General features: G+C 44.0%; 1 protein-coding gene across 2 annotated transcripts in view; it reads right to left on the bottom strand.

Annotated features, from left to right (window-relative positions):
• CCDC170 (coiled-coil domain containing 170) overlaps positions 1 to 23,454 on the bottom strand; it is a 265,520-nt gene that overhangs the window by 22,242 nt on the left and 219,824 nt on the right. For both annotated transcript variants that reach the window (XM_077283084.1, XM_077283085.1), the window contains one exon: positions 7,189 to 7,425. In XM_077283084.1, coding sequence (XP_077139199.1) covers positions 7,189 to 7,425 — 237 coding nt within the window. The remainder of the gene's footprint in view (positions 1 to 7,188; positions 7,426 to 23,454) is intronic.

Below are 23,454 nucleotides of genomic sequence, written 5' to 3'. Positions count from 1 at the left end.
TCTACAGGAACGGAAAAGACTAAAGTTCCAGAGGGACAGCGAAGACTACTCCAACGACAGGGTGTATAAATGGAGCGACTACAACAACACCACAAATTGGTGGCGACGCAACAACTACAGAAGACCAGGGTCGTTCAGCTCCGGCAGCGATTCCTCCACCAGCTCCACCAGGCAACATTTTTTAGCTGCAGGCCGCGGAGGGGGACGACACCCAACAGACCGACCCGAAGATCGCGGCGAAAGGATGGTGACCCGAAGTCAGGTAAGCCCGCCAATCAGGTTGTCAACATTTCCAGTTACTCCCTGTCAGCAGCGGAATTGACGGTTCTACAGAAAGGGCTATCCTTCTGTCCAACTCCCCACTGGGATCCATTCCAACTGGAAAAAGACTTGCATCGATTCTACAGGACTATCAGACTTAAGACTCATTTTGGCACTACGCCCATTTTGGACCCAATGGCGGGATCCTCTACATCTACTAATGTTAATTCTGAATTGTCAATTTCTTCTTTGGGCCTCCGCAATGTCAGCACTTTTTCACCTCCTCATTCCTTTCACGCCATTGAAACCTTTATCTCTCTCGTGGATCGCGACATAAAATCCTTATCGCACCAACAGAGATTGGGCTTGTTTCCAACACACACGAACTTGACACTTGAGGAAAAACAGGCTCTCTCCACATTACGGTCAAATAACAACATTGTGATTAAACCCGCAGATAAAGGGGGAGCGATAGTTGTTATGGATTGGTCACAATACCGGGGCGAGATCCTTAGACAACTCTCTGACACCAATACCTATAGGGTCATATCTAGGGACCCCACTGCAGCCATTTCCATCAAAATCAAGGATCTCACTGGTACATACCTTGATAATAAAACCATAGATAGCAAGACAGTCACCTTTCTACAGAACCCCCACCCCATTATCCCGGTTTTCTACGTTCTTCCCAAAATACATAAATCCCTCCATAATCCTCCAGGCAGACCAATTGTGGCCTCCACAGATTCGGTCCTTTCACCACTCTCCATATTTCTAGAAAAAATCTTGACCCCCCTGACCAAAAACACCAGGTCATATATACTGGACACAAGCCATTTTCTTGAAAGAGTGAAACAAATGCATCAAGTACCCTCCCATAGTTTATTGTTCACAATGGACGTTAATAGCCTTTACACATCAATAACACATGAGAAGGGCATGCGTGCCACGAGGGACCTCCTAGAACAGACCGACATGTCTCGGAATGCCATTTCCCTTTGTCTTGATCTCCTGAGAACAGTCCTTTTTGAGAACTATTTCCTGTATGAGGATACTTATTACGTTCAAGCATGCGGGACCGCGATGGGCTCGAATGTAGCCCCGGCCTACGCTAATGCGTATATGAATCATTTTGAGCTGCATTATGTGTACAACAATGAGCTTTTTTCCAGATATGTCCTGAACTACTGTAGGTACATAGATGACATCTTCCTGGTCTGGACCGGGACATCCAGAACTTTGGATTCATTCTACTCTATGCTCAACTCTGTTTTTCCAGAACTCAAGTTCACCATTCACGCCCATGACACACAAATTGCCTTCTTGGACACCCTGGTCCTGAAGGATATTAATGGATTCCTCAAAACAGACTTGTACACAAAACCCACAGATTGCAACAGCCTACTACTCTATTCAAGTTGCCATCCAGTCACCACCAAAAACAGTTTACCGCGTTCTCAATTTAAACGGGTCTCCCGCATTGTCACTGATCCCGAAACACGCAAAATCAGGTTAACCTCCATGGCACAAAAATTCAGGGACAGGGACTACCCCTCCACCCTTTTGACACAGGAACTTGATAGGTTCTCTGGTCCTCCTATAAGCCCTACACCGCGCCAACCCCAGGAGAGGATTCCATTTGTGCACACGCACCATCCTTTCATGACCAAGGTTTATTCCGTCATCAAGAGACACTGGCCTCTTCTTGGTAGAGCCCACCCTGAGATTGCATCCTTCAGGGTCCCTGCACTTATGAGCACCAGGAGACCCCCTAATATCCGTGACCAAATAGTTAGGGCGGACATAGGTAGCACACTTCGAGTGCCGACTCAACAATTTCTTTGTTCATGCCGTAATGGTACTTTTCCCTGCCTGAACTGTGCCAGCTGCTCAAACGTGATCAAGTCTGACAATGTAACCCACCCCAGGACCGGGAAATCCTATCCTATCCGTGGATTCTACACGTGTGACACAAATTTCGTGGTTTATGTCATCAAATGCCCTTGCGGCCTTCTCTACGTGGGAGAGACCACCCAGCATGTACGAGACAGGATCGCCAGCCATAAATCCACAATCAGGTGTAACAAAACCTGGCTTCCCCTTCCTGACCATTTCTCCAAGGCTAGACACACAGTGGCGCAATTAAAATTCCAGGTATTAGAACAAGTACCTCGCCCCAGATGGGGTGGCAACCACGTTAAACAGCTGAGGGCCCGGGAAACATACTGGATCTATACACTAGATACTCTTGCACCCAGGGGACTCAACAGGGAAATTGATTGGCTACTTTAATTATTATTTGAACACTAATTTCTTTTCCCTTCCCTTACAGATTCGCTAAACCCCCTGGTGAGTTCTTTTAGGCATAGTATTATACTACACTATCACTCCGTGGTTCCCCTTAAATACCAACTACCAGGCATTTCCCTATTTAATTCCCGTGTTGACCCCTCACATATAGGCTCCCCCTGGTGAGGTCTTGGGTTTATAGAATTCTATTACCATCCCCTGAATATCAATCATCAGGCTTTTGCCCATATAAGTTCTGTATTGGCCCCTTACGTATAGGCTCCTCCCCCTTGACACTTTTATAAGTCCGACCTATCGCCATTTTGCTGATGCAATACTTATGTGCATTAACATGGTCCCTTTTCCATTTATATTACATGTGCTAACACACAATGTTCGGTCAATTACAATAACAGGGCCTGGATAGCGCCTGCTATCTCCAATATGTATCACTGACTCATACACAGACTCCTCTACTGGACCCAGGTGCCGTACACTGCAGCGCCTGTGTCACCTAGCTACAAGGCACACATAATTCTACCGCACTCTCAGCAGATATACTCTATACCGCTGACCAAGCGCTTCACCTAGGTTTCCTAGCAACCAGGTTTACAGAGAAGCGCTGGCCGCGCATGCGCAGTTACTCTCTTACACCGCCGACATCACTTCCGGTTTCGGAAGTCCCACTTCCGGTACGCGCATTTTAAAGCATAGCACCGCCGGCCACGCTACATACTGACAGCAGGGCGCGGGAGCGCCGCTTAGCAACCTTATATACAAGGTAATCCTCTTACATGATTCCCTGGACCCTGACACCACCTTCTTTTTGAGGTATATACAGGCGCTGTTACTATTTTTATTTACCATTTTCCTATCCACTCTCATTTGTCCACAGACCCTCTCAGTTGGGCATCCTATGCTTTTGTATGCCCTCAGCAATCTGGCACTTAAGGTAGATTACACACCATTTAACCATGATCAGTGTGTCCTCCTTGTACCTCCTCCTACTTATATGCTTCAACTATTTTCTCTGCAGTTTATACCTCTTCCTTCAAGGATTCTTATCCTCTCTCCTCTGCGTTAATAAGGTAAAAAATCCTTTTGTTTCTCATATGTATATATAGTCATGTGACCTGGCTACTTCAGCCTTCTCTTCCCCTATGATTGCAACAATGCTTATGCCTTCTGTTCCACAGATGTACGCGGTGTCTCTGATATTGTGCATATCATGTTTCCACAGTTACTATATCCTATGTTCTTTTCTTTTTTTCTTTTGCTTTTTTATCCAGATGGGATTTTATTTTGTTTATGTTGAATATTGTTTATTATGTATACCGTTTACTTATGTTTGTTTTTCTGTCTTTTCCTTAGCGATTGTATGATTAAGGCTCTGGTAGGGCCGAAACGTCATAATTGCTTCTGGTCGCTTTCACATCGCATAGTTGTTTCTTTAAATAAATTTTCACTGTTGCAAAATACTTATAGAGTGTGCGGTGTACTATATCTTCCACGCACTCGGTTAACGCTGCTATTAACCCTGTGTGACCAAGGTTTACTATTCATGCTGCCTATGCAGCATGAATAGTAAAAAGATCTAATGTTAAAAATAAAAAAATAGTTACATACTCACCCTCTGTTGGCCCCCGGATCGAAGCGGTTACCGATGCTCCCGGATCGAAGCGGTTATCGACTCTCCTTGCGATGCCCCGGTGACCGCTCCATGCATTGCGGTCTTGCGAGATGATGACGTGCGGTCTCGCGAGACTGCTACGTCATCATCTCGCGAGACCGCAATGCACTCTTCAGACCAGAGCGTGCGAGGACCACCGGTAACCGCTTCGATCCAGGAGCCAACGGAGGGTGAGTATGTAACTATTTTTTATTTTAATTCTTTTTTTTAACAGGGATACGGTGCATAATACGTGACTGGCCAATATACTACGTGACTGGGCAGTATACTACGTGGCTCTTTGCTGTATACTATGTGACTGGGCAATATACTATGTGGCTGGGCAATATACTATGTGGCTGGGCAATATACTACATGGCTGGGCAATATACTACGTGGCTGGGCAATATACTACGTGGGCTGTGCAATATACTACGTGGCTGGGCAATATACTACGTGGCTGGGCAATATACTACGTGGCTGGGCAATATACTACGTGGCTGGGCAATATACTACGTGGCTGGGCAATATACTATGTGGGCTGTGCAATATACTACGTGGCTGGGCAATATACTACGTGGCTGGGCAATATACTACTTGGCTGGGCAGTATACTATGTGGCTGGGCAATTAACTACATGGACTGTGCAATATACTACGTGGACATGCATATTCTAAAATATAAAAATTCTAACGCATCGGGCCACCATCTAGTATATTATAGTAAATCAGCAGTATCACAATACAGACAGAAGACTTGCCTTATTGTGACAACATTAACGGCAGCCATATTGGTTGTCTGAATTACGTTCTAAGATAATAACATTTTCAATTTTCCAACCTGTTTTATCAGCATCTAAGCAACTATGAGTTGCTGAAATCAGAGCAAGGTATCATGTAATCTGTTGAGCCCTTTTTAAGGGGATGTCCACATTTTAGGACAGTGGACTCCAAATTCTGTAAGATACCTAAAAAAACAAACAGCATTACACACCTGTCAAGGTATCCAGGGTGCTGCTTTCTTCACGTCAGTCCACTGTCCTCCACATTAGATTTTGCAGCTTGCCCAGTGTGGGTCAGTATCATCATCTCCTTAGTCCCATTTAAAGCCCATTAACGCACATGCCTGTGTTTTAGGAATGTGTCTCAAGAGTTTTGTTTGGTGTGGTCCACCTTCTGTGCACATCGTGCTTTAACCTGCTTCCATCCCTGCTGGGTACCACTACATCTGTCCTGCTGCTCCCAAGATTCCTGAGTTTGCCTAGTCCACGATCGCCACAATGCTTCCTACTTGCCACACCAACGCCCAGTGTCCATATGCCCAATCGGACCTGAAGCTTAGAGGATCCAATTCATCAGGTAAGCCTAGGCACACAGTAGGTATTTATTCTGACTCTTCAAGGCAGTAGGAGTCTCTAAACCCTTAGCCATCAATCCCTTAGATAACTGTATGATTGTCGTACTCACTTGCAATGCTTCCTCAAATAGTTCCAACTCGGCCACACTGACTTGTAATAAGAGTCCAGGAGAAACAGAGTTGATTTTCTCTGAAATCTTGTATTAAGGTACAATGCAGCAGGTGGAAAGAGTAATACCAAACAGAGAAGTACACATGTACATCCAAAGATGGCTACAACAAACTGAATAATTAGGAAGAAGGGAGGAGCAAGGGCTAACATCATCAACTACAGGAGAGAAGAGGGGATAACTTCAAAGGGTGGGGCTTCTGCCTAGCAAATACAGAATACAATGCATAACACAAAAAACACACAACAAGCTGTTCCCATTCATGGGACACAACAGTACTCACCCTCCCTAGGTCTAATCATGGCTGTCTGACGCGGCTCATAATTTTGGCTGCTGCAGCGACATCACGTGAATAGCATGCACGATCACTGTAGCTAATCACTGAGGTCAGAAGCTTGTGCCATCTATATCAGCACAGATACTGAATTCAGTGATTGTCTATATCGGTGATGTACACTGTTGACGTCATGTCACTGCTGCAGTCAAATACTAAGACTGGAGCAGCATCGGAGAGCCATCACTAGACCTATGGAGGGTGAGTACCTGCTGAGTTTGCTAATTTAGGTATTTTACATCTTTTATCGTCCACTTTCCTTAAAGTGAACAACCCAATCAAAACGGTATTGTCAAAGTATTCAAAATGCACAGTGACCCTACAAAATTTTCATGAATGCCTTCCTAGAAGGAGTTGGCAAATGTCGTTAGATTCAATAATACAAAGACAGTCCTGCAATTAGTGTTGATCATGTAACATAAAAAAGTACAACATAACGTATGAATTGCATGTGTTTAAAGGGAGCTTGTCAGCAGGATTGTGCATAGTAACCTACATACAGTGTCAGGTCGGCGCCATTAAACTGAATAAAATGTTACCTTGGTTCATGAAATCCATCTTGTAGCTGTTTCTTAATCTTTATTTTCAGTTTTTAGTTAATGATATGCTCGTGTCCTATGGCAGGGTTGGCGTATGTGGTGGTAACCTACACTGTGTGTAGGTTACTATGTACAATCCTGCTGACAGGTTCCCTGTAATTCGACATCTATGGAGTCAGAGATCATTTTTGGTGGAGTTGGTAGAAATGCACTGACTCCAGCTTAAAAATATATATACTGTATCTGTAATTAATAATGCATACTTAATTTAACTTTCATATGAATTCAGAAAAGTTTAGAGATGTTAAAATATATTTTTATTATGTACCATAAATCCAAGACCTGTAATTATCAGAAATAATTCTGACCACTAGGGTGTTCTAGTGGTGATACTGTACAATGTTGGTTATCAGCTCTCCTGTGCCCTGTCCTTACACTTAGTATGTTCATGCTGCTGCAATTTGAAGTCGGGGCTGTATTTATGGTGTGAAAAAGTCAGGAGTCAGAACTTTGGCTTATTGACTCCAAGGCCCTGTTTAATTTCGTTATACATATACACATATTTATTACCTGTTTTTCCCTTTTGGAAACCTCTTCTAAGGTTGTCTTGAGAGTCTTCAGCTCACTGGTGATCACGTCAATGTAATTGGTTGTTTTCTCTTTCTCATCTTTTGCTTCCCGTTCTGCGTAGTCTAATTCTGATTTAATAGAAATGAGTTTCTTATGAGTCTTGCTTTTAACCCTCTCCAAGTCATCCATTGACTTGCTCAGCTGTTCAATTGTTTTATGCTGTTCCAGTGTCTTGATCTGGAGAAATAAAAAACAAACATAAAGATAGAAAACTAAATTCTTTAAAAAGAAGTTAAAAGTAAAATAATTTCTTGTAGTTGTGCGTAGCTTTACATTTTTCACATCTCTTAAAAATATTTTTAAAGGGAACCTGTGATCAGGTTTTCCCCATATACTAGAATGTATATGTTTCCAAAAAACACAAAAAGTAGCTTTCATTATACTCACCATCCGATCTGATGGGCGTCACAGGGCCGGACTGGCCTTCTGGCAATTCTTGCTTATGCCAGAAGGGCCTGTCTGGTCGTGGGCCACGTTGTCTGCTACTTTGTTTACAGAATCAGACACCCATACTATGAGGAGTTGTGACGGAGGTATCATTAGAAATATTGGTCTTGTAGTAAATCTTGCTTTCCTCCATGCAGGGTAAAATTAGTAATATATCCCATCTGGTGCTTGGGGACGGGGACAGCATGGGCCTGTGCGGTTTCAAATGCCAGGGCTGAATTTCAGCCCCAGTCCGTACCTGGCGTCACTGGTCTTGATCCGGTGCTTCGTCTCTTTTTGCAATCGCTATCATCCTTCTTGCTTCATGTTGATGACAAGTTCTACGTCACCCATACATAGTAATCTATTGTGCTCCTGTGCAGGTGTACTTCTCTCTGCCCTTATGAGAGCAAAGCAGAGTACTGTAATGCGTGTATGCTAGTAAAAGTCAAAGAGCACAGGCGCATGCGCACTACAGTACTTATCCCTGCCCTCGGCAGGAAAGACAGTGTACCTGCACAGGAACACGTTAGGGACACTGCGTGGATGATGTAAGATGCATCAACTACATGAAGCAGAGAAGAAGGACAATGACTGTAACAAGAGAGGAGGTGCCGAATCAATACTAGAGACGTCCATTGGACCGGACCGTGGCGTAGGTGAGTATAATAAAAGGTCTTTTTGGTGACTTACATAGTGGATTGAGGACATACATACAGCATTCTAGTATGCTATAACAGAGGGTTTACAGGTGCTGGCTCTACTTTATATAGGGAACTCCTGGTGAAAGTGTTGTGAATTCTGCTTTTGGGCTCCCTCCGGTGGTTGTAGGTGGTAATGCAGTTGTCCCTGAGTTGCAGTCCTGGTCAGGTGTATCTGCTGATTGCAGTTCTGACTGGGGTATTTAGGCATGCAGGATTCATTAGTCCTTGCCAGTTATCAATTGTTGTTGGGAGGTATTGGACCTCTGCTACCCCAGAGAATCCAACAAAGACTGAGAAAATACTGACACAATCTAAGCTGGACAAGAAAACACAAAAGAATAGCACTGAATTATGAAGCACACAGCATGTGTGCCACAGAAACAAAACCAGACACTTATCTTTGCTGATTTGGCAGAAAGGCAGGAGGAACCAGGCAGAGGTCCAATACCTCCCAACAACAATTGACAACTGGCAAGGACTAATGAATCCTGCACGCCTAAATACCCCAGTCAGAACTGCAATCAGCAGATACACCTGACCAGGACTGCAACTCAGGGACAACTGCATTACCACCTACAACCACCGGAGGGAGCCCAAAAGCAGAATTCACAACATGAAAGGTTCTCTTTAATTTGTAAGTCTGCCCTGACGCAAAAGTTTTGATCACTAGCTGCAATAAAGAAGGCTACCTACACAAATCAATACAAATTATTCCATTGTAATTCAAATACTTTTACTAAAAAAAGTGGTAAACTTTCAGTAGCTTACAGCTAAAATTTTCAACGTTTTCCCAATTTTTCGGACTGACTGACCTTCATTTCTCAAAGTAATGATGGCCACTCGTTTTTCTTTACTTAGCTGCTTTTTTCTTGCCATAGTACAAATTCTAACAGTCTGTTCAGTAGGACTATCAGCTGTGTATCCACCAGACTTCTGCACAACACAACTGATGGTCCCAACCCCATTTATAAGGCAAAAAATCCCACTTATTAAACCTGACAGGGCACACCTGTGAAGTGAAAACCATTCCCGGTGACTACCTCTTGAAGCTCATCAAGAGAATGCCAAGAGTGTGCAAAGCAGTCATCAAAGCAAAAGGTGGCTACTTTGAAGAACCTAGAATATAAGACATACTTTTAGTTGTTTCACACTTTTTTGTTAAGTATATAATTCCACATGTGTTAATTCATAGTTTTGATGCCTTCAGTGTAAATGTACAATTTTCATAGTAATTAAAATACAGAAAAATCTTTAAATGAGAAGGTGTGTCCAAACTTTTGATCTGTACTGAATATAATATATATATATATATATATATATATATATATATATATATATATATATATATATATATATACACTCACCGGCCACTTTATTAGGTACACCTGTCCAACTTCTTGTTAACACTTAATTTCTAATCAGCCAATCACATGGCGGCAACTCAGTGCATTTAGGCATGTAGACATGGTCAAGACAATCTCCTGCAGTTCAAACCGAGCATCAGTATGGGGAAGAAAGGTGATTTGAGTGCCTTTGAACGTGGCATGGTTGTTGGTGCCAGAAGGGCTGGTCTGAGTATTTCAGAAACTGCTGATCTACTGGGATTTTCACGCACAACCATCTCTAGGGTTTACAGAGAATGGTCCGAAAAAGAAAAAAAATCCAGTGAGCGGCAGTTCTGTGGGCGGAAATGCCTTGTTGATGCCAGAGGTCAGAGGAGAATGGGCAGACTGGTTCGAGCTGATAGAAAGGCAACAGTGACTCAAATCGCCACCCGTTACAACCAAGGTAGGCCTAAGAGCATCTCTGAACGCACAGTGCGTCGAACTTTGAGGCAGATGGGCTACAGCAGCAGAAGACCACACCGGGTACCACTCCTTTCAGCTAAGAACAGGAAACTGAGGCTACAATTTGTACAAGCTCATCGAAATTGGACAGTAGAAGATTGGAAAAACGTTGCTTGGTCTGATGAGTCTCGATTTCTGCTGCGACATTCGGATGGTAGGGTCAGAATTTGGCGTAAACAACATGAAAGCATGGATCCATCCTGCCTTGTATGGAGCATCTTTGGGATGTGCAGCCGATAAATCTGCGGCAACTGTGTGATGCCATCATGTCAATATGGACCAAAATCTCTGAGGAATGCTTCCAGCACCTTGTTGAATCTATGCCACGAAGAATTGAGGCAGTTCTGAAGGCAAAAGGGGTCCAACCCGTTACTAGCATGGTGAACCTAATAAAGTGGCCGGTGAGTGTATATATATATATACAGTTATATGAAAAAGTTTGGGCACCCCTATTAATCTTAAGCTTAATGTTTTATAAAAAATAGTTTTTTTTGCAACAGCTATTTCAGTTTCATATATCTAATAACTGTTGGACACAGTAATGTTTCTGCCTTGAAATGAGGTTTATTGTACTAACAGAAAATGTGCCATCTGCATTCAAACAAAATTTGACAGGTGCATAAGTATGGGAACCCTTATCATTTTCTTGTTTTAAATATTCCTACCTACTTTTAACTGACTTACTAAAGCACTTTTTGGTTTTGTAACCTCATTGAGCTTTGAACTTCATAGCCAGGTGTATGCAATCATAAGAAAAGCTACTTAAAGTGGCCACTTGCAAGTTGTTCTCCTGTTTGAATCTCCTCTGAAGAGTGGAATCATGGGCTCCTCAAAACAACTGTCAAATGATCTGAAAACAAAGATTATCCAACATAGTTGTTCAGGGGAAGGATACAAAAAGCTGTCTCAGAGATTTAACCTGTCAATTTCCACTGTGAGGAACATAGTAAGGAAATGGAAGAACACAGGTACAGTTCTTGTTAAGGCCAGAAGTGGCAGGCCAAGAAAAACATCAGAAAGGCAGAGAAGAAGAATGGTGAGATCAGTCAAGGACAATCCTCAGACCACCTCCAGAGAGTTGCAGCATCAACTTGATGCAGATGGTGTCAGTGTGCATCGGTCAACTATACAATGCACTTTGCACAAGGAGAAGCTGTATGGGAGAGTGATGTGTTGTGATCTGGTGGCCTAAGAGCAGCATGGGACGTACTCTGGAGAAGGTGGTACCTGTACTGACCGCAGACCCTGAACCTAACACCGCAACTAGAAGTAGCCGTGGAATGTACCTAGCGCTCCCTAGACATCTCGACACAGCCGGAGGACTAATTACCCCTAGAGATAGAAAAGGGAAAACTATCTTGCCTCAGAGAAAATCCCCAAAGAACAGGCAGCTTCCCACAAATATTGACTGAGAGGAGAGGGAAAAAACGTACACAGACTGAAATGAGAATTTAGCAAAGGAGGCCACTTCTAGCTAAATAGAAAGGACAGGACAGAGTACTATGTGGTCAGTATTAAAAAAACTAGAAAATATCCACCACAGAAAATACAAAAACTCCACAGCTAACTAAAGATATGGAGGGTATATCTGCATCTCCAGAGATACCAGCTTGGCTAAAAAAATCCTAATACAGACCAAGCTGGACAAGACAAAGCATAGAAAGGAACTGAACAATAAGACCACAAAATGTGGACAGCAAATCAAGGCCAGACTTATCTTTGTTGAAAAGAACTGCAAAGCAGAAGGAACCAGGCAGGGATGTGAATCCTCCAGGAACAATGGACAACTGGCACTGACTAAAGGGTGAAGCAAGACTAAATAGCCGTGAAGCAAGACTAAATAGCCCTGTCGAAATTGCAAAAAGTGAAAACACCTGATAAATGCTGTGATTCAGAGACAGCAGCGCTACCACTTACAACCACCGGATGGAGCCCAAGAGCAGAATTCACAACAGTACCCCCCCCCCTTGAGGAGGGGTCACCAAACCCTCACCAGAGCCCCCAGGCCGATCCGGACGAGCCAAATGAAAGGCACGAACCAAATGATCAGCATGAACATCGGAGGCAACAACCCAAGAATTATCCTCCTGGCCATAACCCTTCCATTTGACAAGATACTGAAGCCTCCGCCTCGAAAAACGAGAATCCAAAATCTTCTCAACCACATACTCCAACTCCCCATCAATCAACACCGGGGCAGGAGGATCAACAGAGGGAACAACGGGCACCACATATTTCCGCAACAAAGATCTATGAAAAACATTATGGATGGAAAAAGAGGCTGGAAGGGCCAAACGAAAAGACACTGGATTGATAATCTCAGAAATCCTATAAGGGCCAATAAACCGAGGCTTAAAGTTAGGGGAAGAAACCTTCATAGGGACTTGACGGGAAGACAACCAGACCAAATCCCCAACCCGAAGCCGGGAACCAACACAGCGACGACGGTTAGCAAAACGCTGAGCCCCCTCCTGAGACAACACTAAATTGTCAACAACATGAGCCCAAATTTGCTGCAACCTGTCAACCACAGAGTCCACCCCAGGACAATCAGAAGGCTCAACCTGCCCTGAAGAAAAACGAGGATGAAAATCAGAGTTACAAAAGAAGGGTGAAACCAAGGTAGCAGAACTAGCCCGATTATTAAGGGCAAACTCGGCCAATGGCAAGAAAGCCACCCAATCATCCTGATCAGCAGACACAAGGCATCTCAAATAAGTTTCCAAAGTCTGATTAGTTCGCTCGGTTTGGCCATTTGTCTGAGGATGAAATGCGGAAGAAAAAGACAAATCAATGCCCAGCCTAGCACAAAAGGCCCGCCAAAACCTAGAAACAAACTGGGAACCTCTATCGGACACAATGTTCTCCGGAATGCCATGCAAATGAACCACATACTGAAAAAACAACGGAACCAAATCAGAAGAGGAAGGCAACTTAGGCAAAGGTACCAAAAGAACCATCTTAGAAAACCGGTCACAAACCACCCAGATAACTGACATCCTCTGGGAAACCGGAAGATCCGAAATAAAATCCATAGAAATATGCATCCAAGGCCTCTCAGGGACCGGCAAAGGCAATAGCAACCCACTAGTGCGGGAACAGCAAGGCTTGGCCTGCGCACAAGTCCCACAGGACTGCACAAAAGAACGCACATCTCGTGACAAAGAAGCCCACCAAAAGGACCTACCAACCAAATCTCTGGTACCAAAAATCCCAGGATGACCGTCCAACACAGAACAATGAACCTCCGAAATCACTTTACTAGTCCATCTGTCAGGAACAAACAATTTCCCCACTGGACAGCGGTCAGGCCTATCAGCCTGAAATTTCTGAAGAACCCGTCGTAAATCAGGGGAGATGGCAGAAAGAATCACCCCTTCCTTCAGAATACCGACCGGCTCAAGGACCCCAGGAGAATCTGGCAAAAAGCTCCTAGAGAGGGCATCAGCCTTAACATTCTTAGAACCCGGAAGATACGAGACCACAAAATCAAAACGGGAGAAAAACAGGGACCATTGGGCCTGTCTAGGATTCAGCCGTTTGGCAGACTCGAGATAAATCAGATTCTTATGATCGGTCAAGACCACAATACGGTGCTTGGCCCCCTCAAGCCAATGTCGCCACTCCTCAAATGCCCACTTCATAGCCAACAACTCACGATTGCCGACATCATAATTGCGTTCCGCAGGCGAAAACTTTCGAGAAAAGAAGGCACACGGTTTCATCAAGGAACCATCAGAATTCCTCTAAGACAAAACGGCCCCTGCCCCAATCTCAGAAGCGTCAACCTCAATCTGAAAAGGAAGAGAAACATCCGGCTGACGCAACACAGGGGCAGAAGTAAATCGGCGTTTAAGCTCCTGAAAGGCAGAAACAGCCGCAGAGGACCAATTATTAACATCAGCGCCTTTTTTTGTCAAATCGGTCAGGGGTTTAACCACACTGGAGAAGTTGGCAATGAAACGGCGATAAAAATTAGCAAAGCCCAAAAATTTCTGAAGGCTCTTCACGGATGTGGGCTGGATCCAGTCATGAATGGCCTGAACCTTAACCGGATCCATTTCTATAGATGAGGGGGAAAAAATGAAGCCCAAGAAAGAAATCTTCTGTACTCCAAAGAGGCACTTAGACCCCTTCACAAACAAGGCATTATCACGAAGGATCTGAAATACCATCCTGACTTGTTTCACATGAGACTCCCAATCATCTGAAAAAATCAAAATATCATCCAAATATACAATCATGAATTTATCAAGATAATTCCGAAATATATCATGCATGAAGGACTGAAACACAGATGGAGCATTAGAGAGTCCGAATGGCATCACAAGGTATTCAAAATGGCCTTCGGGCGTATTAAACGCAGTTTTCCATTCGTCCCCCTGCTTAATACGAACCAGATTATATGCCCCTCGAAGGTCAATCTTAGTAAACCAACTAGCCCCCTTAATCCTAGCAAACAGATCAGAAAGCAAAGGCAAAGGGTATTGGAATTTGACCGTGATCTTATTCAAGAGGCGATAATCAATACAGGGTCTCAAGGAGCCATCTTTTTTGGCAACAAAGAAAAAACCTGCTCCCAATGGTGAAGAAGATGGCCGAATATGCCCCTTCTCCAAGGACTCCTTCACATAGCTCTGCATGGTGGTATGTTCTGGCACAGACAGGTTGAAAAGTCGGCCTTTAGGGAACTTACAGCCTGGAATCAAGTCAATAGCACAATCACAGTCCCTATGCGGTGGAAGGGAACTGGACTTGGGCTCATCGAATACATCCTGGAAATCTGACAAAAACTCAGGAATTTCAGAAGAGGGGGAGGAGGCAATTGACATCACAGGAACATCACCATGAACCCCCTGACAACCCCAACTAGTCACAGACATAGATTTCCAATCTAATACCGGATTATGCACCTGTAACCATGGGAAACCCAGCACAATAGCATCATGCAAATTATGCAACACCAAAAAATGACAATCATCCTGATGGGCTGGCGCCATACACATGGTCAGCTGTGTCCAAAACTGAGGTTTATTTTTAGCCAACGGTGTAGCATCAATGCCCCTCAAAGGAATAGGACTCTGCAAAGGCTGCAAGGGGAAACCACAACGTCTGGCAAATTCTAAGTCCATTAAATTTAGAGCGGCGCCTGAATCCACAAATGCCATGACAGAAAATGACGATAATGAGCAGATCAAGGTCACAGATAACAGAAATTTAGGTTGTACAGTACTGATGGTAACAGAACTAGTGATTCTCTTGGTACGCTTAGGGCAATCAGAAATAACATGAGCAGAATCGCCGCAATAAAAACACAACCTATTCTGACGTCTGAATCCTTGTCATTCAGCTCTAGACACAATCCTATCACACTGCATAGGCTCAGGACTCCGCTCGGAAGAAAATGCCATAGTGTGCACAACTCTGCGCTCGCGCAAGCGCCGATCAATCTGAATGGCCAGAGACATAGAATCATTCAGACCAGCAGGCGTGGGGAACCCCACCATAACATCTTTAATGGATTCAGAAAGACCCTTTCTGAAGATTGCCGCCAAGGCATCCTCATTCCATTTAGTAAGAAAAGACCATTTTCTAAACTTCTGGCAATATGATTCTGCCGCTTCTTGACCCTGAAAATTAAGCTGTAAGACGAGGCGCACTGCTAAATTACCAGTAACTCTATAGAAAACAATGAATGTGATACGGGGTGCAAGCGAGTGATAAACAGACAATAATGCCAGAAAAGAGACAAGTATCACTCCAAAGATGCACACCACGCAAAAAATGAAAACATAATAAATGGAAAAACACAGGAGTTTATTAACACACCACAATAAAACATACTTAAAAACTGTGAGCAGAGAGCCCCGTCCATGTAAATACATATATATATACAAACATAATACAATAGTACAAATAACCTAAAGTACATGTAATGATTAATAATAATTAGAGCCTGCCTGCACCCTGGACAGAGTAAGAACCATATGGGGTGACCAGAAAGGCACCAAGCCATCCAATGTGCAGTTGGAAAACCTAACACCTGCCTGAACCCATATGTGGCTCATGGAACACTGGTATGAGTCTGGAAAACCAGCTGAAAGATGACGCCCCAGAGCACAACAAGTCGAACAGACAAGAAAGCTGCCAGGCACTACTAAAATGAAACGTTACCAGGCACGAGAAATCCGTGAAGCAGCAGGCAGGTAGACTGGACAGGGATCAATGCAGCCCAACGCGTGTCGCCCTTCAGAAGAGGGCTTCGTCAGGGGAAGTGTTTTGATGTGACTCCTAAACCCTGTATAAGTACCACCTAAGTAATGAGGAACACAGCACATGTGTGACAGAAAGGAGGCGCCGCCGGCCGCGCGTGCGCACAACAGCGCAAGACAGTAGAGAGAAAAGCTTACCGCCCAGCCATACAGGGAAGTAAAGGGGAGTGACCGCTGGCAGAATCTGCGGTAAGAGCCCACTGCGCAGGCGCAGAACCGCCAGGAGCCCTGCTTTAGTGAGCTTACTAACTGGACATGCGCACAATAGCGCTAATGTATGAAAGGGAAACAGTACCTCACTGAACCGAGCAGGCAGAAAATGATCGCTGTCAGTGTGAGCAGCAGGGGCAAGTCAATATACATAAAGTCAAAGGGAACCAGCCGCACAAATGTAATAGCGCCAGGAGCCCCATTAGGATATCCCCACTGGAACTAAGTGTCCAGACCAGGGAACAAATCTAACCTAAATAAACAGGCAACAAACAGGAGCCCTGGTGATCTAAGTCATGGTAGATAAGACCAAAGAAAAAAGGGATAATAGTAAACCCAGGATTGTGTACAGCCGAAGGGTGATCAGCCCCAAGGCAAGTAAATATACACAAGGAAAGAGAGGGTAAAAGACACAAAAGAAAAGAAAAGAAAAGAAAGGAAAACACAGTTGGCCAGATAGAAAAATGGGGGAATCCCAATTGCCATGGGGGAGTAAAACCACATAACAGCCAACCCCCGGGGGACATACATGCAACCATACTCAAAAATGGGCCGCAGCCCACTCATGCACACCCACACACGCACGCACATACACAAACACACTCATACACACGCACGCAGGCGCACACACACCCGTGCACACACAGCCATACCGAAGGTGCAAGCAAACATGCAAACCACAAAAAGCACAAAAAAGGTAAAGAAATGTATATGTATATATAAAGGACTTTCAACCATAATCTTTATTAAGTATATAACTATACAGCACAACTGATGTATAAACAAATGTTGTATATATGGACCATTGGCTATTGCAAAAAGGTAAGTATGGAAAATTGATAATGATGTCCAGACAAGCACATCAAGTGATGGGAGTTATGTCCGCCCATATGGACAAAGACCCGTATGATGCATAAGGGGACTAAAAATCCAGTGGAAGATGCGCACAATAGGCAAGAAGGATGGAAGGGATAAAAGTACCAATCCATCCTAACCCTATATCTACTGGACAGGAAAGATAAAAACCAGCAAAAGGCCGGCATGCCAGGTATACAAGGTACCATAAGAAATAGTAGAAATAAGGAAGAAACAACCCTATCCCAATGTCCCATGAGCCGGAACTAACTATAAAAATGTACATATCAAAGGCAGTACATAAAATCTGCAGGCGAATCCCTTATCCTAATACCGTCTTCAACCATATAGATACAAGAAGATACAGTGAATAAAGTGCCCCTTGTGTGGCCTATCCCAGCAGTAAATATAAAGTGCCGTGCATTAAGGTAATCGAGTCAAATCCGTGAACACCAAGGGAATCCAGGTGCACACATGAAAAGACCATAGAATATCCCATAAAAGGAGATCCCAAACAGTTCCACTAGAAAAGGAAAATCCATAATGTCTGGAAAAAGCAAATAACTCCCACATAGAGAAATGTGCCCAAAGTCCATAGAGAATGACTCCAGATTGAAGCAAAAGGTCCAGAGCCATCCAGTCCGTAAATATAGTAGACAACAGGAGGGGAAGTCAGGACAAGACTCATCCAAGGAAGCCCGTAAAGAGAAGTTCTTCGTTGAGACCTGTTGGGGCAACAGAAGACAAATTAAAGATCCAGCGGGATTCATAGCGTAACAAGGACGGTTTAAGCGGGCCCCCCCTGTTGGAAGTGCGGACATGCTCCAGGCCAACCACCCTAGTGTTAGCTACACTACCCGCATGATGGATAAGGAAGTGAGCCGCCACCGGGGTGAGGACTTTGCCTTTAGCAGAATCATTGGAGGCCAGATTGATTGTGGAGAAGTGCTTTTGCACTCTCCGACGCAACTCCTGCGAGGTTTGACCCACGTATATGAGCTGGCATGGGCAGATGAGAGCATAAACAACACACGTGGTCTTGCAATTAATATATGACCAAAGTCTATGCCGACTACCATTCCTAGGATGAACAAAAAAAATCCCTTGTGGTCCCCATATGTGGGCAAACACTGCAGCCCCCACAGGCAAAAGAACCTCTGAGTTTGATACCTCGATTAGTACTCACAGTCTGCCTCCTGTAGTGTTCTTTTCTTTTGTGTCTTTTACCCTCTCTTTCCTTGTGTATATTTACTTGCCTTGGGGCTGATCACCCTTCGGCTGTACACAATCCTGGGTTTACTATTATCCCTTTTTTCTTTGGTCTTATCTACCATGACTTAGATCACCAGGGCTCCTGTTTGTTGCCTGTTTATTTAGGTTAGATTTGTTCCCTGGTCTGGACACTTAGTTCCAGTGGGGATATCCTAATGGGGCTCCTGGCGCTATTACATTTGTGCGGCTGGTTCCCTTTGACTTTATGTATATTGACTTGCCCCTGCGGCTCACACTGACAGCGATCATTTTCTGCCTGCTCGGTTCAGTGAGGTACTGTTTCCCTTTCATACATTAGCGCTATTGTGCGCATGTCCAGTTAGTAAGCTCACTAAAGCAGGGCTCCTGGCGGTTCTGCGCCTGCGCAGTGGGCTCTTACCGCAGATTCTGCCAGCGGTCACTCCCCTTTACTTCCCTGTATGGCTGGGCGGTAAGCTTTTCTCTCTACTGTCTTGCGCTGTTGTGCGCACGCGCGGCCGGCGGCGCCTCCTTTCTGTCACACATGTGCTGTGTTCCTCATTACTTAGGTGGTACTTATACAGGGTTTAGGAGTCACATCAAAACACTTCCCCTGACGAAGCCCTCTTCTGAAGGGCGACACGCGTTGGGCTGCATTGATCCCTGTCCAGTCTACCTGCCTGCTGCTTCACGGATTTCTCGTGCCTGGTAACGTTTCATTTTAGTAGTGCCTGGCAGCTTTCTTGTCTGTTCGACTTGTTGTGCTCTGGGGCGTCATCTTTCAGCTGGTTTTCCAGACTCATACCAGTGTTCCATGAGCCACATATGGGTTCAGGCAGGTGTTAGGTTTTCCAACTGCACATTGGATGGCTTGGTGCCTTTCTGGTCACCCCATATGGTTCTTACTCTGTCCAGGGTGCAGGCAGGCTCTAATTATTATTAATCATTACATGTACTTTAGGTTATTTGTACTATTGTATTATGTTTGTATATATATATGTATTTACATGGACGGGGCTCTCTGCTCACAGTTTTTAAGTATGTTTTATTGTGGTGTGTTAATAAACTCCTGTGTTTTTCCATTTATTATGTTTTCATTTTTTGCGTGGTGTGCATCTTTGGAGTGATACTTGTCTCTTTTCTGGCTTCTTGACCCTGAGACAGGGCCAACAAGGTCTTCTCAGCATGATCCACTGAATTAGGTTCATCATACAATAACCCAAGCGCCTGAAAAAAGGTGTCTACATTAAGCAACGCCGGATTCCCAGGTTCCAGGGCAAATGCCCAATCCTGGGGGTCACCACGCAGCAGAGATATAATAATTTTAACCTTCTGGAAGGGATCACCAGAGGAACGGGGTTTCAGAGCAAAAAACATTTTACAGTTATTTTTAAAGCTCAGAAATTTGGACCTATCCCCAAAAAACAAATCAGGAGTTGGAATTCTAGGCTCTAAATCTGGAGTCTGAACGATATAATCGGAAATACCCTGTACTCTAGCAGCAAGTTGATGCACACGAGAAACCAGTCCCTGAACATCCATATCAGCGCCGAACTTCTGAGCCACCCAGAGGCAAAGAGGGAAGAGAAAAAAAAAACACAACAGACTACAGAAAAAAAAATGGCTCAGCACTTTCCGTCCCTTCTTCTGAGATGCGGTTAACTCATTGTTGGCCAGTTGTACTGTTATGATCTGGTGGCCTAAGAGCAGCATGAGACGTACTCTGGAGAAGGTGGTACCTGTACTGACCGCAGACCCTGAACCTAACACCGCAACTAGAAGTAGCCGTGGAATGTACCTAGCGCTCCCTAGACATCTCGACACAGCCGGAGGACTAATTACCCCTAGAGATAGAAAAGGGAAAACTATCTTGCCTCAGAGAAAATCCCCAAAGAACAGGCAGCCCCCCACAAATATTGACTGTGAGAGGAGAGGGAAAAAACGTACACAGACTGAAATGAGAATTTAGCAAAGGAGGCCACTTCTAGCTAAATAGAAAGGACAGGACAGAGTACTATGCGGTCAGTATTAAAAAAAACAAGAAAATATCCACCACAGAAAATACAAAAACTCCACAGCTAACTAAAGATATGGAGGGTATATCTGCATCTCCAGAGATACCAGCTTGGCTAAAAAAATCCTAATACAGACCAAGCTGGACAAGACAAAGCATAGAAAGGAACTGAACAATAAGACCACAAAATGTGGACAGCAAATCAAGGCCAGACTTATCTTTGTTGAAAAGAACTGCAAAGCAGAAGGAACCAGGCAGGTATGTGAATCCTCCAGGAACAATGGACAACTGGCACTGACTAAAGGGTGAAGCAAGACTAAATAGCCCTGTCCAAATTGCAAAAAGTGAAAACACCTGATAAATGCTGTGATTCAGAGACAGCAGCGCTACCACTTACAACCACCGGAGGGAGCCCAAGAGCAGAATTCACAACAGTGATGTGAAAGAAGCCGTTTTTGCAAGCACGCCACAAACAGAGTCGGCTGCGGTATGCAAAAGCACATTTGGAGAAGCCAATTTCTTTTTGGAAGAAGGTCCTGTGGACTGATGAAACCAAGATTGAGTTGTTTGGTCATACAAAAAGGCGTTATGCATGGCGGCAAAAAAACACAGCATTCCAAGTAAAACACTTGCTACCCACAGTAAAATTTGGTGGAGGTTCCATCATGCTTTGGCCAATGCCGGCACCGGGAATCTTGTTATAGTTGAGGGACGCTGTTATGAACTGGTGGTTTAGGAGCAACATGGGACGTGCTCTGGAGAAGGTGGTACCTGTACTGACCGCAGTTCCTGAGCTTAACACAACACTAGAAGTAGCCGTGGGATGTTCCTGTCACTCCCTAGACACCTCGTCACAGCTGGAGGACTAACTACCCCTAAAGATAGAAACAGGAAAGCTATCTTGCCTCAGAGAAAATCCCCAAAGGAAAAGACAGCCCCCCACAAATATTGACTGTGAGTGGAGAGGGAAATGACATATGCAGAATGAAACCAGGATGTAGCAAAGGAGGCCAGTCTAGCTAGATACATAGAACAGGACAGAATACTGTGCGGTCAGTATTAAAAACTAGAAAAATCCACCACAGAGTTTACAAAAATCTCCACACCTGACTAAAGGTGTGGAGGGTAAATCTGCTTCCCAGAGCTTCCAGCATAACTGAATAAATCCATACTGACAAGCTGGACTAGAAAAAACATAGAAAGTGCAGAACAATTAAGTCCACAACAAGTGGACTGCAAAAGAACAAAGCAAGGACTTATCTTTGCTGAACTGGTCAGAATAGCAGGGAAATCCAAGCAGAGATGTGAATCCAACCAGGAATCATTGACAAGTGGCACAGGCTGAAGGATAGAACCAGGCTAAATAGCCGAGCCAGAAAGACAATCAGTGGAAGCAGCTGCAGACACTAAATCCAAGGAGCAGCCGTACCACTTAAAACCACCGGAGGGAGCCCAAGAGCAGAACTCACAAAAGTGCCACTTACAACCACCGGAGGGAGCCCAAGAGTGGAATTCACAACAGGACGCATGGATTCCTCTCAGTATCAGCAGATTCTTGACAATAATGTTCATGAATCAGTGACAAAGTTGAAGTTACGCAGGGGATGTATCTTTCAGCTAGACAATGATCCAAAACACAACTCCAAATCTACTCAGGCATTCATGAAGAGGAACAATTACACTGTTCTGGAATGGCCATCCCAGTCCCCAGACCTGAATATCATTGAACATCTGTGGGATCATTTGAAGAGGGCTGTCCATGCTCGGCGACCATCAAACTTAACTGAACTGGAATTGTTTTGTAAAGAGGAATGGTCAAAAATACCTTCATCCAGGATCCAGGAACTCATTAAAAGCTACAGGAAGCGACTAGAGGCTGTTATTTTTGCAAAAGGAGGATCTACTAAATATTAATGTCACTTTTCTGGTGAGGTGCCCATACTTATGCACCTGTCAAATTTTGTTTGAATGCAGATTGCACATTTTCTGTTAGTACAATAAACGTCATTTCAAGGCAGAAACATTACTGTGTCCAACAGTTATTAGATACATGAAACTGAAATAGCTGTTGTAAAAAAAAACAATTTTTATAAAACATTAAGCTTAAGATTAATAGGGGTGCCCAAACTTTTTCATATAACTGTATATATATACATATATATACAGTGGGGCAAAAAAGTATTTAGTTAGACAGCAATAGTGCAAGTTCCACCACTTAAAAAGATGAGAGGCGTCTGTAATTTACATCATAGGTAGACCTCAACTATGGGAGACAAACTGAGAAAAAAAATTCCAGAAAATCACATTGTCTGTTTTTTTATCATTTTATTTGCATATTATGGTGGAAAATAAGTATTTGGTCAGAAACAAACAATCAAGATTTCTGGCTCTCACAGACCTGTAACTTCTTCTTTAAGAGTCTCCTCTTTCCTCCACTCATTACCTGTAGTAATGGCACCTGTTTAAACTTGTTATCAGTATAAAAAGACACCTGTGCACACCCTCAAACAGTCTGACTCCAAACTCCACTATGGTGAAGACCAAAGAGCTGTCAAAGGACACCAGAAACAAAATTGTAGCCCTGCACCAGGCTGGGAAGACTGAATCTGCAATAGCCAACCAGCTTGGAGTGAAGAAATCAACAGTGG

This window comes from Ranitomeya variabilis, chromosome 2, assembly GCF_051348905.1.
Source record: "Ranitomeya variabilis isolate aRanVar5 chromosome 2, aRanVar5.hap1, whole genome shotgun sequence".
Taxonomy (NCBI): Eukaryota; Metazoa; Chordata; class Amphibia; order Anura; family Dendrobatidae; genus Ranitomeya; species Ranitomeya variabilis.
This window is presented reverse-complemented; position numbering and strand designations above follow the sequence as displayed.